This window comes from Babylonia areolata, chromosome 21 (assembly GCF_041734735.1).
Source record: "Babylonia areolata isolate BAREFJ2019XMU chromosome 21, ASM4173473v1, whole genome shotgun sequence".
In the NCBI taxonomy this organism is placed as follows: domain Eukaryota; kingdom Metazoa; phylum Mollusca; class Gastropoda; order Neogastropoda; family Buccinidae; genus Babylonia; species Babylonia areolata.
Window position 1 is genome coordinate 32,164,148 of NC_134896.1, and position 16,900 is coordinate 32,181,047.

Here is a 16,900-nt window from a genome sequence, read left to right on the forward strand (position 1 = left end):
GAACATGACATTGCAATACAGATGGGTTGAATGCATCTTTATTATCCAGAATAGGAATTTGTGTGGTGGTGGTCATAAAGAAGAAAAAAGACAAATCATGCAAATATAGGAGAATGCATCAAATCAATATATTTGAAATTTTTTCATAAAGCAGACCACATACATATACTCGCAGGCACACATGCACATACATTACATGTCTTATATCACTTGAATGGAAAAGACATTAAATTAAAGAAAGAAATGTGCGAACACACACACACACACAAAGTGATAAACCATTCCATCTTACTGATTACTAGACTCAGTAAGCAAATAACAAAAGACAAAGAAACCTACCATCACAGGGAGTCATGTGTACACATACAACAAAAACAGAAAAAAATACTGTGCAAAATAAGTCAAGAAGAACATAGCTGAAAAGAAAAACTTTGAACATACTGAGATTCCTACTGATTAGCCACAGCCGCATCACAGACCACCAGAGACCCACCCACCACCACCACCGGTCAGCAGGATGTCCCCTCAAACAACACAACCTACATCAAACGAAAACCCCAGCCATGAACAACTTGACTTTATGGGGGTTAACCAGTAGCCATAAAACTCAAATCTAATACTACCGATTTTTTTTTCTCTTCAAAATGGGCATTTCACCTTCAAAAAAGAAGAAAAATTGATGAGTGCTGTACTGTGGTGCAGGAAAATAAACGTGAGGTTCAGAATAATGTGCATGAGGTCGAAAATTCAGGTGACTGAGGACCACAAAGTTAAACAATTCCATCAGAGTTGATACCAGCAGACAGTGTCCATATTCCAAGCCACAATAGTAGTTTTGGAGTTTTTGTAGAACCAAAAACTTTGCGCCAGGATGTGAATGTTACCTTGGTCTGTCAAAATTGATCAACATTTCAGTCTTACTTTGCAGGCAAATATTGTGAAGGAATTTATCAATGTTTCAATCTTTTCCTGACTTTATCATGGCTTTCTGGGTTGGAATTGACAAAAACTCCAAACACTTGCCCAACACGCCACACAGAAAGTTACGTGCAGACAGGATGGACAAAGAATTTTTTTTGTATTCGGTACTTTTATTTATTCATTTCTTTTATTGAATAAAAAAAAAAAAACCCAGGCTCTGACTCTATTCCAGTAAATTGTTTGTTTTTCTTTGTTTAAAAACATATTAAGCCTGGAAAGCGACATTTGTATGCATAGTGCTTGCTAAGTTTAAACACTGATGAACTACAAGGCAAGTAGACCTGTTTGTTTAGATGGTCATTAGTATACAGCACGAACCAAGTGATCAGACTTTTGCACAAAGAATTTTGCAGGTAAAATTCAGTGGCCTCCTTTCAATATGTTCTCATGAATTAATTCCATCCAAATCCTACTTCATTCCTACTTTTTTCTGTTTGTGTTGTCATAATTTGCTTTTATTGGAAAGGTGGTTTGCCATTGTGTGTGGCGAGGAACTTGCAGGTGTCTGCATTTGTGTATGTGAGAATGTGTGTTGCAGCGATATGGATTGTAGAAGACTTGGTAAGTGTAAGGGTGGTTGTTCAATGGAAGAATTTTGAATGTGTATTCTGGCTTGTTTCTCTGTGTGTATGGGGGAGAGGGGGAATATGTAAAGTGTTATCAGCAGTATTTCAGAAAAAAATCATGCTATATAATAATGTCTATTATCAAAGGTGGGTTGCCTTTCACAGTAAGTATAAACAGTCACCAAGGATGTTGCTTTAATTCACAAATCTACCTCTTGGATGAATGTAAATAGTGAAAGGCCTTCACACTGAGTGTGAAACACAACAGCCTTCTTATACTTTGAATCAATTTTGAAAAAAAAAAAAAAAACCCACCTGCGCTGGAAAAATGATGTATGAATATATCCCATATTTTATTCAGATTGATCTCCCTTAATCAAACATGTCAGAATTTTGCTGCTTCTGACAGATGTATACGTCAATGTCACTTTCAAAAAAGAATAGAATACAATTAAAGGTAAAAATGAGTTAATAAGTGCAATTAATCATTGTGTCTGTTTGCAAGATAAAAGTGTTAAAGTGTATAGAAAAAGAAACTGAAATGTAACATTGAAATGACTGAAATTGTTACTACTGCTTTACAATTTTACTACTGCTTTACAATTTCTTGTGCCCTTCCTAGAAATGCACTGTCATAATTGGAATGTGTGGAAAGAACCAATTACTTTTTAATTTTAAAGCCAATTTTGATGCTGACAGACAAAACATTTCCAGAGAAAATTAGTGTGTTAATGTTTAACACACACATACATACATACACAGAAAACCGAAACTGGGTTATTATACAAATTGTTTGCACAGGTGAGCCAAAAATTAAACATTAAAACTATCAGTTCACACATAATCAGTCCGTCATTTCTTTTGTCTTATTCACAAAGTAAAGGTATACCTTTATAAATGCGATTTCAGCATACCCTGCAGTCTATTTAAATTGACCTTAATGCAACATTATCCATATCACAAACTGTCATGGTGGATAAAAAATTTATACAAAAGTAGACCTGATGAAAACATTTTGTGTGGAATTCACATTTTGTATGTAATGAAGACAGAAATAATTTGATCACAAATGGGTTTTTTTTAATTCAATTTAATCATGCAATGGTCATGGTACAGTGCAGAGTCAGTTGGCAGTAAACGGAATGGCAAGGGGAGACAAACTTAACACTCTGTTCATACAGGTAGTGGATCAGGCAGGTTTAATAATGGTCATTTCATTTTCATCCAGCAGTCTAATCTTTACCTCCAGTCACACGTCATTAAAAGCAACATTTTTTTGTGTGTGTTGCAAACATGATCCAAAATAAACTTTCAAAAGTCTCACCTGACTACACTCTTTTTGTACAGAGATGTGAAGAAAAAAACTAGTCAAGCATGCATACATATGTGCGTGTGTGTGTGTGTATCAAGAGAGAGAATGATAAAGCCAAGCCCACAATTTTGTTTTCCATAAAGGAGTGAAAGAAGCACCAAATAGTCTTGTTTTAACTTCTAACATGGTGGGGGTGTGGTTTTAAAAATCTCATTCAATCTCATGAATGTCTTGTACCTCCCAATGGGAGGCTGGAAATGTATGCACAGCAAGCGACAGCTGTTTTGCACTGCAGGTGCTCTTCCGGTTTGCTACTGACTGCTGACCAACTCCAGCAGAAATACCCCACAGCTAAGCAATTTTAGCACATGTCTCTGGATCACTTGCCATAAGGGATGAGAGTTCACTGCCAATGACAAGATATCTGAGGAATCCATTGAGAATGAAACTACTGTCAAACGTCATATTGGGCATACAATTCGCTCTCTCCTACAGAATGAATTCAAATGGCCCTAGTTTGTCTTCGAAGGGTATCTATTTTAGATCTGCATGTGAAAAAACAAAAAAAAAGGTCAAGCGTATGGTGCATATCTATCTAAATATATATATCTATATATATTACAGAAAACCAAACCAACCTTCATGGAAGTTAAAAGCATTTCCCCACATTTGTCTGGAATAGGTTAGGTATGTGTAATTAAAAAGTTTTTTTTTTTTTCTCATCAAATGTTTACATTGTTGTAAATGGTGTCTATTCAAGTGTCAACATTACGATAAACATGGTTGCATTGCAGACACAATTACAGATGCATTCTTCTAAGAAACTTGCTCTTGAACTGCTCCTACGTAATATCAAAAGGAAATAGTAATTCAATAATATGGACAAATGATGTCTCGTGCAAAATCTTATGAACTGAGTTCTCTCTGCAGTCTCCCCATTTTCATGATAAAGTATGACGACCTGTACAATGAAACAGTGCAAATACATCCATGGTACTATACAGTACAATCAATTACAGAAATCCAGATGCACAATATTAATTAAACCTGCTACAGTCATAATAATTAGAGATTATGATGATGGAATAAAACAACAAAATGATTTTAATATCTGACCTTTATCCCTCTCTTCAATAACTCTCCCAGTATGATCTGATTTGAAAAGAACATGCTTTGCTACAATAAAAACTAAACTGGCATGAATCCTCAACTAAACTAAACTACAATAAAAACAAAACAAAAATTTGACCTCGGTCTCCAGAATTTGGTCTTCATAATACATGAGATAAGAAATCCACAAACAACACAAAAAAAACCCTGTACATAATTTCAATGCCTTTGTTGTATTGCTGTTTGACAATCAGCTCAGCTGTCCATTAATAATCACATTTGAGACACTTGTTTCAAAATAAACACAGAATAGGAGAGAACATAACAAAATGTGATAAACTCTAGGCAGAGCAGGACAATAGAGAAGAAGCCCCTCTCAGTCAAGTGTTTCAGCCCTTGACTCGCACTCTAAGAGGTCTGGGCCGCACCTAGGTCATGACTCCTGCATGCCCTTGTATTGCCACCTGCTTGTTTTTTTTCCAACCTGGTCCTTGACAGGTTTGAAACCATGCCTCCAGGGTGGTCGCCACTTCAGGACTGAGTCACTTTCTGGCAGGCGTTTTAACCACAGAACCATGTGTAAAACATGTCTTTATAATCAAGTGTTCCAGACTAGAACCTGTATGTAAGGACATCAACATCTCTATAAAACACAAGGTCTGGCTCCTGCATGCACTGGTACGTTCCGTCTTCCTGTCTGCATGACATGGACCCTCAGCACATTTTGAAAGAAGAATCCAAGCCATGGAAATGAGGTCTCGTTGCAAGACACTAAACATCAGATACACAGATCACTCCACCAATATATCAATGCGCCAATCATCAACTGGACCTTACGAAAATCTGCTGAAAGCAGTTAACTGCAAAGTGTTGATATGCCATGAAACAAAATTCTATGGTCTTGGAAAAACCGTCCTCCGAGGAACTGCTGAGAGAGAGAGATGGAAGGGAAGACAGAAAAAATGAAATGACCACAATGCAGAATGGACGGGGAAAACCATTTGCAGAGACCCAGGTTTTGACACACATCGACGGACCTGGCAGAATCTAGTGAACAATTCTTTGGTGTGGTGCATTTATGATGCTTCACAAGGTAAAGGGATGAACAAGGTCACAAGAGATATCTGGAGGGACGGTACACCATTTTATATGCAAAAAAACCCCCACCCAACTCTGTGTCAAGACAGCACCGTTACAGAGTCGTATCTGCATCATGATTGATTTGATATATCCACTGGTCACTGGCACCAACTGGAAGAAACATATTCCTCAGAAAGTAATGATCAATAAATATATTGTAGAAAGACGGTTGTTTTTTTCACTCATGATTTTCCCACACCCACTAAATTAGTAAAATGTTACTTTGAAGTGTGTGAAGGTGTGTGTGACTGGTGGGGGAAAAGGACAAGGTGAGAGTAAGTTGCATCATGAAAAGATTGGCATTTCTGAGTGTGTTGATGGTATTAAAAGAAAGCCTGTTCAACAAACAAGAAGAAAAGAGCACTGTAACATGTTTCTGTGTTGAAATGATAGAATATAATAAGAATGGAAAGAAAAGAGAAGACCCTGAAACAAAGCAAAGAGGAAATTTCTCACACTTTCCAGATGGTGGAGAAATTATTCATGGCCCGTACATCCCTACAGAAGTGGCTGACAGGCATTGTTTGCAGAGCAGAAAAAAAGATTGAATCAGGAAGACACACACATGTTCCTCCTTACAGAGAGCACACAATATAAAGAAAAGGAGATCACTGATTAGTGTCCAGAGCAGACTTTAAAAAAAAAAAAAAAAAAAAAGGGGGTGGGGGGTAGCGCTGCACTGTGGTGGCGCGCTCTGCACAGGGAGAACAGCCCAAAATTCACAGAGAAATCTGTTGTCACAAAGAATAATACAGTACAATACAATACACTACTACTTGACCACTGAGTAAACCATAAATGAAATCAGTGACATGACATCAGATTGTCATCACTCTTCTCCCTCTGATGTTAGAAAACAAGGTATACTCCAGTAATATCAACATTCATTCAGCATGAAAGCTGCAAATCAAAACAAAATTTTATACACTACAAATACTGCTGCTAAATAATGCCAAAAAGAAATAGATGCTAATACTGCAAATGACAGATACTGGTGATGACATGGAGGAAACACAGACATAACTATATAATTTTTTGTTAAAGTGACTGCCATCACTTGAATCCAAGACAGACAAAAGCTCAGATAAAGTTTGGTACAAAACCTAGGTATATTAGTTTATTACAAATGTTCACATTACAAATAGTCACAACAGGACATGGAACTGCCACAATCCCATTGTAAAGATACCGTGAAGTAAGACTGCTGAAAGTAAGATTAAAAACACTGTTTCAGTCATGCTAAAACAAAACATGTAAGGTAAAGTTTCAGTGGCACACATTGTGTACAAATAGCTGTTCGTTATCTTCCCTTGTTGATGAGTCATGTACAATTAAAAAGAGAAGCTGATGAGTGATCTTGTTAGACTGGCACGACATTTTGTTGTTGAAATTGTACATCAATCACAATGGAAGCAACGGGTGTAAACAATACCAAGACTCAAATCAGAACAAATTTATGACAATGTCAATAAGTTTAGACTCTTAAAGATTGTACACATTATAAAATGTCCACAAACGCAACACAATACAAAAAAACAGAAACAACATATTCAAATGTGAATATTTTTCAAGCCTTAATTATGTACATCAGCACTGTATCTTCTGGATGAAGTGGAGGATGGTAGCAGAATGGTTAAGATGCTTATCTGCCAGTACAGTGGCCATGGGGGTGTGGGTTTGAATTCTGGTCTCACCCTTTCTCCCAAGTTTGGAAAATCAAACTAAGCATCTAGTCATTCAAATGAGACAATTAACTGAGGTTCTGTGTGCAGGATGCACTTGCATTTGTTGTTTGTATTTCTTTTTATCACAACAGATTTCTCTGTGGGAAATTCGGGCTGCTCTGCCCAGGGAGAGCGCGTTGCTACACTACAGCACCACCCTTTTTTTTTTGTATTTTTTCTGCGTGCAGTTTTATTTGTTTTTTCTATCGAAGTGGATTTTTCTGCAGAATTTTGCCAGGAACAACTGTTTTGTTGCCATGGGTTCTTTTACGTGCGCTAAGTGCATGCTGTACACGGGACCTCAGTTTATTGTCTCATCCGAATGACTAGTGTCCAGACCACCACTCAAGGTCCAGTGGAGAGGGAGAAAATATCGGCAGCTGAGCCGTGATTCGAAGCAGCGTGCTCAGATTCTCTCACTTCCTAAGCGGACGCGTTACCTTTAGGTCATCACTTGGAGAACTAATGGCAAAAATATGGCAATGTAATCCCATGGCAACGTAAGTGTTATCCTCTGGCTAAATTCTTTAGCAGAAATCCATTCTGACTGGTCACAAGTATATATGCAGGCACTCAAGGCCTGACCAGCACGTTGGGTCATGCTGCTAGTTAGGCATCTACTTGGCTAAGTGGTGCAGCGCTTATGGATTTGTCCAAGCACAGTGACACTTTGAGAAACTGTAACTGAATCTTCTGGACAGCCAACATTGTGGATGTGGCAGATGAACCTAGGTGTAGATGTTAATGGGGGACTCGGAATAAGTGGTGTGGGAGTAACACCTCAGAAATGGTGAAAATGAGAGGATAGCAAAAAATAGAATATATATACAAGTGATGGTCATCAGCTACTTGTGTGTGTGTGTGTGTGTGTGTGTGTGTGTGTGTGTGTGTGTCCCCTTACCACAGTTCTCATATTTGTTTTTGTCACACCATATTGACATGAATTGCTACACAGAAATCAGTTAAAATGCACTGAAAGGACACTAAAAAATGAGTAAAAAAACATTGAAGAGAAGCTGATTTTGGCAGGGCTGATTTCTTTGCATGACCTCAGCTGATAAATAAGACTGAGCAAAGATCAGTAGAAACCTTTTTCAAGGGTACACCTTTTCAAAGACTTACACTGGCTTCCTGTTGAACAGAGCATTATGTACAAGATCTCATGTTATTCCTGGAACTGCACCTCAACAGATCACCAACGCTTTTGAGCAAGTATGTCCCTTCAAAGTCTCTCTGCTCTTCTGCTGATGATGAGTCTTATGTGTTTCTAAATTCAGTCAACAGGTTTTAATTCTTCTGCTGTACAAACCTGGAATTCACTGCCTTTATCAATCTGTCACACTTCCTCACTCACATCTTTGAAAGAAAAAATCTAAAAAATATTCCTCTTCAAGCAGTCATTATTTAATTAAGGCACTACATTCAATATGTTGTATTCTATGGACCAGCATCTATTTCTTCCACTCATATGTGTGTGTCTGTTGTGGGTCTTGTGTGACTGATGTACTACACTAAAACTTTTTGAGATGTTTGAAAGCATAATATAAATGTACTATTTTTTATCTAAAAAATATATACATTAAAATTCTTACAGGTACATTAATTTGACACTCTCTTTGAAACAAGGATGCTGATTCTGTGCCTGCAGGAAGCTAAACTGTAGTGTAAACTTCCAGTAAACATAAATAAGGCTGCCCATGTCATAGTGAGTTCTGTATAACTGTTAGAGAAACACTGCTCCATAAATGTCTATACATAGTATACAGTTTTTGTGATATGTTTATATTTGATTTCTGATGCCAACCAGGTCATAATTACGACACATTGATGACACATTAAAAGCAGTCACCAATCGTACATGAATTATGATTTCACCTCATTGAGTGCTGAACCTTTGGGGAAATGAAATCAATAGTGGCAGGAATTTGAACTGCAAGAACTACTTGTGTGTACTTCTGCACAATGTCGTTGATTTTGCTGAACAAAGTAATACAATCCTACAAGAAAGGAGAACAAATAAAGAATGGTGACCAACATTCTGACCTGTAACCTCAATCTTTTTTTCTGTGGATAAGTTTTTTTTTGTGTTTTTTTTTTGCATGAAACGTAACTTGAATACATGGTTGTACCTTTGACCAACACTTTTTTTTATGCTCACATTATTCTACAAAACTCTTTTTTTCACTGTGCTGAGAATCCCAAGCATAGACACCGGTTCAACTAACTTGAGAAAGGTAAAAACTCAAAACGGGCACAAAACAAAATCTTTTGAGATTATGGCCTGTCACTGTGCAAACACAGAAAGCAGAGAAAGTACCCCCCACCCCAACCTCCATATAAGTTCAATGCTCCCATGGCCAGCATTTCACCATGACTATGCATGGGTGTCAGTGGATTTTCTCTCTCGTTTTAAAAAAAATTTCTTTTAAACATTCAATTCAATAAACTGAAACACTTCACCAGACACAGTGAAACTGTTCACATCAATACAACAATGCATCATGTTAATTCCACAGCTACCCTGAAGCACAGGTTTGGAAGACCACCTCATCTTGATCGCACTTTCCAGTTTTTGTTAAAAGCTTCTGCCTCAACAAATCATGACAGGGACTTCCACAGTAATCTCAGACTTAATACAGGACAATTACCTGCACTTGACAGTGATTGTACGATAGATACAGTAGTAACACACACACACACACACACACACACACACACACACACTAACAACACACCACAACAACACAACACACACATACACTATACACCGACAACACATTCTTTCTCCTTTGCTAACACTAAACAGTAACCACACTGTACAAAATTGCTCACAGTAAGTATACCATACCATTCTTTCTCCAAGGAGCACAGTATGGTCACCAAAGGTTGTGGTTTATGGGGCAGTGAATTCATATCCAGTGCATGTTTAGGGCTCAGCATAGAAAGGTGGGGCCAGTCCTCTTCTCCTGCCGTCATCACCTTCCCCCAAAGCTGAAGTCAGGTACCCACTGGCTGGGGTGAGAAAAATTGTAGCAACGCCTTTCTTGAGGACACAACACCATGTCAAAACAGAGCCTCGAACTCTGATCACTGGTGAAACACTGGAATAGAAGTCCAACACCTGACCGTTTCTACCACCGCACCTCTCATGGTTATCAAAAAAATTCACAAAACCACACGACCTCCTCAGTTTATCACTTATTCATCTATCCATGCCAGTGCAAAAACTGCAGCATAAATGTTTGTCTTGTGGCATTCTCTGGAACAAGGGGTCTTTAGACTTGACCCCCCAAGACTTGAGACATCAGTGTCACGATTACGTCCACTCCAGCTGATATGATGAGGGTCACAAACCTTTTTAACAAAAAACTGAAAATGGAAAATCAATGATGCAATTTTGAATTGTTCAAAAGCCCTGACAGAACAGATGAGTTGTCAAGCATGCAGCACCACAACACAAGTGTGTATCCAAAGAATTGTGAAATGCCTGGTCTTTCTCCTCCTCTGACCCAAGCGAGTTAATGTTCCATCATATATCTTGTTTCTTTGGGAATTAGCCCATCACAGTCTTCCTTTTGTTTCTCTGCTTCAATCAAAAATTGAAAGTATCACACATTTTCTTTCACCTTACTTGTCATTTTCTTTTTTCTTCTTCTCTGTTTTTTGTTTGAACAAAAAAGTTTGTATTTTTTCCAGATAGATTCTCATTATATTCCTCATTATGTTTTGCACTGTAGCAATGCAATGCGCTCTCCCTGCAGAAAGCAGTCCAAAATTTCACACACAGAAATCTCTTGTGACAAAGAGTGATACAATGCAATACAATGCAATCCAACGCAATGAATTTTTTTCTTCTTTTCCTAAATCCTCATGAAGCCTGTCTTCCCATCGTTCACTTCTTGACGAAGGAGACACGCCACAGGTCTCTGGCTGAGCGGAAGGAGAGGGAATTGTGGGTGAGGGCGGAGGCTTCGACCAGCATCATGTGGAAGGCCATGATCCTCTGCAGCTCGCTGTACTGCTGCCGTAACACCTGTGCCGGCTGACGGCCTGGCCGTGACGGAACCAGGAACATCGGTGCCACCATGATCAGCTGGTCCACTTTCTGCAACACACAGCACAGCATTGTTGTTGCTGGAAGGTGGCAGAGTGGTTAAGAGGCTTACCTGCCAATACTGTCTCTGTGAGGGTCTGTGTTGAAATCCTGGTCTCACCCTTTCTCCCAATTTTGACTGGAAAACCAAACGGAGCGTTTAGTCATTCGAGGAGGACCCCCGTGCAGCATACACTTATCATACTGAAAAAGAACCCATGGCAACAAAGGTGTTACCCTCTGGCAAAATTCTGTAGAAAGAAACCACTCTGATAGGTACAAAAATATGTATATGTGTAGAAAAAACCCACTGTGATAGGTACAAAAATATATATATGTATACACTCTAAGCCTGACTAGCACGTTGGGTTATGCAGCTGGTCAGGCATCTGCAGATGTGGTGCAGCGTATATGTATCTGTCCGACTTCAAACTGTAATTGAACCTCGCAGCACAGCATTATCATTATCATCATTAATATTATCAATGATGCTTACACAGTGTGTATCTTTGGTCTGAGACCAAACTCTAAGCACTTTACAAGCACAGTCAATTGCACAACAGGCTGCCTATCTTTTCCTGCGTGCAGTTTTATTTGTTTTTCCTATCAAAGTGGATTTTTCAACAGAATTTTGCCCTTTTGTTGCCATGGGTTCTTTTACGTGTACATAAGTGTTTTTTCTTCAGAATTTTGCTAGGGACAACTCTTTTGTTTATTACATTATTTATGCGCATGTGCATTTGTATGTGTGTGCATGTGTATGCATAATCCTGAGTGATGTGCTATGAGTGTGTGAACTGCACAAAAGGTATTTATGTGGTGTGTGAGTGTGTGTGTGTGTGTGTGTCTGCACATGCATTTGCATATTGGAGTCAGTGTGAATACTTTTTTGTTGTTTGTTTTGTTTTTAATTATTTATCAATTTAAGTTTTCCGCAAAACTAGCATAGGCTGATTGACGTGTTGGGGTAATACGAATATCAGGCAAATGCTTTTCTTCTTTTATCTTTTTTCTACAGCAGATGTTGTGTAGCATATATAAATCAGTCAACATCAATCTGACAGCTCCTTGAAACTGAAGCTGAAACACAAAGAAATAAATCTTTCATCATTGTTCTTCCATCCTCAATCTTTCATCATTGTTCTAGCACCCTGAATCTTTCACCACTGTTCTAGCACCCTGAATCTTTCACCATTGTTCTAGCATTCTTAATCTTTCATCACTGCTCTAACACCCTGAATCTTTCACCACTATTCTAGCACCCTAAATCTTTCACCACTGTTCTAACACCCTAAATCTTTCACCACTATTCTAGCACCCTAAATCTTTCACCACTGTTCTAACACCCTGAATCTTTCACCACTATTCTAGCACCCTAAATCTTTCACCACTATTCTAGCACCCTGAATCTTTCACCACTATTCTAGCACCCTGAATCTTTCACCACTGTTCTAGCATTCTCAATCTTTCACCACTGTTCTAGCACCCTGAATCTTTCACTACTGTTCTAGCATTCTCAATCTTTCATCACTGTTCTTGCACCCTGAATCTTTCACCATTGTTCTAGCATCTTTCATCACTGTTCTTGCACCCTGAATCTTTCACTATTGTTCGAGCACCCTGAATCTTTCACCATTGTTCTAGCATCCTGAATCTTTCACCATTGTTCTAGCATCTTTCATCACTGTTCTTGCACCCTGAATCTTTCACCATTGTTCTAGCACCCTGAATCTTTCACCATTATTCTAGCATCCTGAATCTTTCACCACTGTTCTAGCATCTTTCATCACTGTTCTAGCATCCTGAATCTTTCACCATTGTTCTAGCATCTTTCATCACTGTTCTTGCACCATGAATCTTTCACCATTGTTCTAGCACCCTGAATCTTTCCCCACTGTCCTAGCATCCTAGATCTTTCCCAACCGTTCTTCCATCCTCAGTCTCTCCCCACTGTTCTTCCATCCTCAGCCTTTCCCCACTGTTCTTCCATCCTCAATCTCTCCAACACTGTTCTTCCATCCTCAACCTTTCCCCACTGTTCTTCCATCCTCTCCCCACTGTTCTTCCATCCTCAGTCTCTCCCCACTGTTCTTCCATCCTCAGTCTCTCCACATTGTTCTTCCATCCTCAATCTCTCCCAACTGTTCTTCCATCCTCAGTCTCTCCCCACAGTTCCTCCATCCTCAACCTTTCCCCACTGTTCTTCCATTCAATTCTTCCATCCTCAGTCTCTCACCACTGTTCTCCATCCTCAGTCTCTCCACACTGTTCTTCCATCCTCTCCCCACTGTTCTTCCATCCTCTCCCCACTGTTCTTCCATCCTCAGTCTCTCCCCACTGTTCTTCCATCCTCAACCTTTCCCCACTGTTCTTCCATCCTATTCTTCCATCCTCAATCTCTCCCAACTGTTCTTCCATCCTCAGTCTCTCCCCACTGTTCTTCCATCCTCAACCTTTCCCCACTGTTCTTCCATCCTCAGTCTCTCACCACTGTTCTTCCATCCTCAGTCTCTCCCCACAGTTCTTCCATCCTCAACCTTTCCCCACTGTTCTTCCATCCTCAGTCTCTCCCAACTGTTCTTCCATCCTCAGTCTCTCACCACTGTTCTTCCATCCTCAACCTTTCCCCACTGTTCTTCCATCCTCAGTCTCTCCCCACTGTTCTTCCATCCTCAGTCTCTCCCCACAGTTCTTCCATCCTCAACCTTTCCCCACTGTTCTTCCATCCTATTCTTCCATCCTCAATCTCTCCCAACTGTTCTTCCATCCTCTAGTCTCTCCCCACTGTTCTTCCATCCTCAGTCTCTCCCCACAGTTCTTCCATCCTCAGTCTCTCACCACTGTTCTTCCATCCTCAACCTTTCCCCACTGTTCTTCCATCCTCAGTCTCTCCCCACTGTTCTTCCATCCTCAGTCTCTCCCCACAGTTCTTCCATCCTCAACCTTTCCCCACTGTTCTTCCATCCTATTCTTCCATCCTCAATCTCTCCCAACTGTTCTTCCATCCTCTAGTCTCTCCCCACTGTTCTTCCATCCTCAGTCTCTCCCCACTGTTCTTCCATCCTCAGTCTCTCACCACTGTTCTTCCATCCTCAACCTTTCCCCACTGTTCTTCCATCCTCAATCTCTCCCCACTGTTCTTCCATCCTCAGTCTCTCCCCACTGTTCTTCCATCCTCAGTCTCTCCCCACTGTTCTTCCATCCTCAACCTTTCCCCACTGTTCTTCCATCCTATTCTTCCATCCTCAATCTCTCCCCACTGTTCTTCCATCCTCAGTCTCTCCCCACTGTTCTTCCATCCTCAGTCTCTCACCACTGTTCTTCCATCCTCAGTCTCTCACCACTGTTCTTCCATCCTCAGTCTCTCACCACTGTTCTTCCATCCTCAGTCTTTCACAACTGTTCCTGCCCCCTGCCATCACTGACCTGCAGTGCCCCGGAGTCCAGGAAGAGGGACAGGAACGTCCAGCTGGACTGACCGAGGTCGATGTGGACGATGCTGGTCTGCGGGGTGGTCAGCAGGAATCGGGAAATGATCTCCGACATCGTCAGCGTCTCCGACTCCGCCTGCCCCCTTGGTCAGCAGCAGAGTAAGAAAAAAAAAAAGCGTACGGTTTTCAAGTTTTGGGTTCATATGACATGCTTTTGTGAATGAACATGTGCCGACACATGTTTGGGTAATGCGTGTAGTGTAGCTGTGTGCACACTGGTACATTTGCACTGACATTCATACACACACATCTTAATATCATTCTCACTTGTATACACACACACTCGCACATGCGCACGCACACACACACACACGCACGCACACTCACAACCATACCCCATACACATAACCTATGTGCATGGAAGCATGCACACTCTTGCATACACACAAATGCTTGCACAAACACACACACACACACACACACGCATGCAAACACGTGTTAACCACACATAGTCTTCTGCCCCTATTTTACCTCTTTCTGTTCTTCTTTTTCTCGTGTTTCAATTTTTTCCCCAAGGTTTTTTTGTTCTTGTTCTTTTTTTCTAACTTCCCTACTTACTTATTTACTTCAGATGATAAATGTTTCATTCATATAGAGCCTCTCCATGTAAAACATGCTTGTAATATTAAAACTGACATGTAAAACATGCATTTAAACACTAAAACAAAAAAAAACTAAATGCATAACTCTGCATAGATACCCAACCAAACACTCAAGCACTAAGTTACATTCATATAAACACAAAATCATCACACAATTACACAACACTTACATACATCTCAAAGCATCGCACACCACACAACATTCATCGTACCTATCAAACATCACAATACCTAAATGATAAACATATCATATCACAATGTACACAAAAATCTCACAAAGTATGACAGAACATACAACACCATTTATACCTGATGTGGAAGGAAGAGAAGTCATATATATTTCGCCGGTTCCTGAGCGGGCTGAACATGAGGACGGTACATTTGACGTGAAGGGCTGCAACGTCTTGCTGAAGTCTGTGACCCAACTTGTACCTGGAGACGGTACACCATAGAATTAAACATCTTGCACACACACATAAACACACAAAAGCACACACACACACACACATACAAACGCACACACACAAACACAAAGACACATGCACACACACACACACACACACACACACACCACATATTTCACAGTCAAACTAGATTGTTCAACACAATATATATATATATATATATATAGAGAGAGAGAGAGAGAGAGAGAGAGATGTTTCACAGTCAAACTGGATTGTTCCACACAGCTTTGTGAACAAGGACAGAAGACAACTTCTGTCACCACAGGTGGGATCTTTCATGCATGCCAAGCTGATAAAACAAGACACAAGCTGAAGAGAGAGAGTGACTCACTTGAAGACGAAGATGACGCAGGGGTGGGGGCTGGTCATAAGGACGGGTCTGGCCAGACGCAGGGTGGTAGAAGGGGAGAGGGCCACAGGGATCACGTCGTCCTCAGACTGCTCACGCCCCTCCAGCAGGCCCTCCAGACGCTGGACCTCAAACTCCTCTGACCCTGCACCATGGGGGTGTGTGTAACAATGATAATGATGATGATGATGATGACAATAACAATTATCATGCTGATGATGATGATAATAACAATAATGATGATAATGACGATGATGATGATGATATTACAATTATATCAATAATTATCAGTTTCAGTTTCTCAAGGAGGCATTACTGTGTCTGGATAAATCCATACACACTACACATCCCTAGGCAGATGCCTGACCAGCAGCATAACCCAACATGCTTAGTCTGGCCTTGAGTGCATGCATTTATATTTATGTATCGATCACAGAGGATTTCTTTGACAGAATTTTGCCAGAGGACAGCATTCTTGTTGCCATGGGTTCTTTTTCAGTGCGCCAGGTACGTGCTGCACACAGGACCTCGGTTTATCGTCTTATCTGAACAACTTGACGCTCAGATCAATTATCCAGTCAAACTTGTGAGAAAGGGCAAGAGCAGGATTCAAACCCAGACCCTCACAGACTCTATATTGACAGATGAGCATCTTAACCCTTCTGCCACCTTCATCCTTAGTTATGATAATAATGATCATGATCATCAGTAGTAGCAGTGATCATGATACTACTACTACTACTACTGATAATCATGATTATGACACTTCTACTATATCACTACTATTGCTATTGCTGCTACTTCTGCTACGACTATTACTACTAACAACAATATCAATAATGATATAAGATAAGAATAACTTTATTATCTCCAATTAAAGAAATTTGGTCAGGTGCATTATCACGACAAGTAAACAACATGGAGACCATCACTGTAAAAAACAACAACAATTATTGAGATTATACTGAAGACACAGATGTAAAAGTATCACATACACTGTTGCGTACATTCATTCCACACACTGCAGGCAATATTTCAAAATGCTAAAAAAGAAAAAAGAAAAAAAGA

At 40.0% G+C, this 16,900-nt stretch overlaps 1 protein-coding gene across 1 annotated transcript in view; it reads right to left on the minus strand.

The window, feature by feature from the left end:
- The window catches only part of LOC143295732 (uncharacterized), a 29,002-nt gene continuing 12,102 nt past the window's right edge, over positions 1 to 16,900 (minus strand). Inside the window, exons 5-8 of the mRNA XM_076607352.1 lie at positions 15,815 to 15,977; positions 15,329 to 15,451; positions 14,353 to 14,500; positions 1 to 10,938 (exon numbers count right to left, since the gene is read on the minus strand). Of these exons, the coding sequence (XP_076463467.1) occupies positions 10,726 to 10,938; positions 14,353 to 14,500; positions 15,329 to 15,451; positions 15,815 to 15,977 (647 nt within the window). The 3' untranslated portion in view covers positions 1 to 10,725. The remainder of the gene's footprint in view (positions 10,939 to 14,352; positions 14,501 to 15,328; positions 15,452 to 15,814; positions 15,978 to 16,900) is intronic.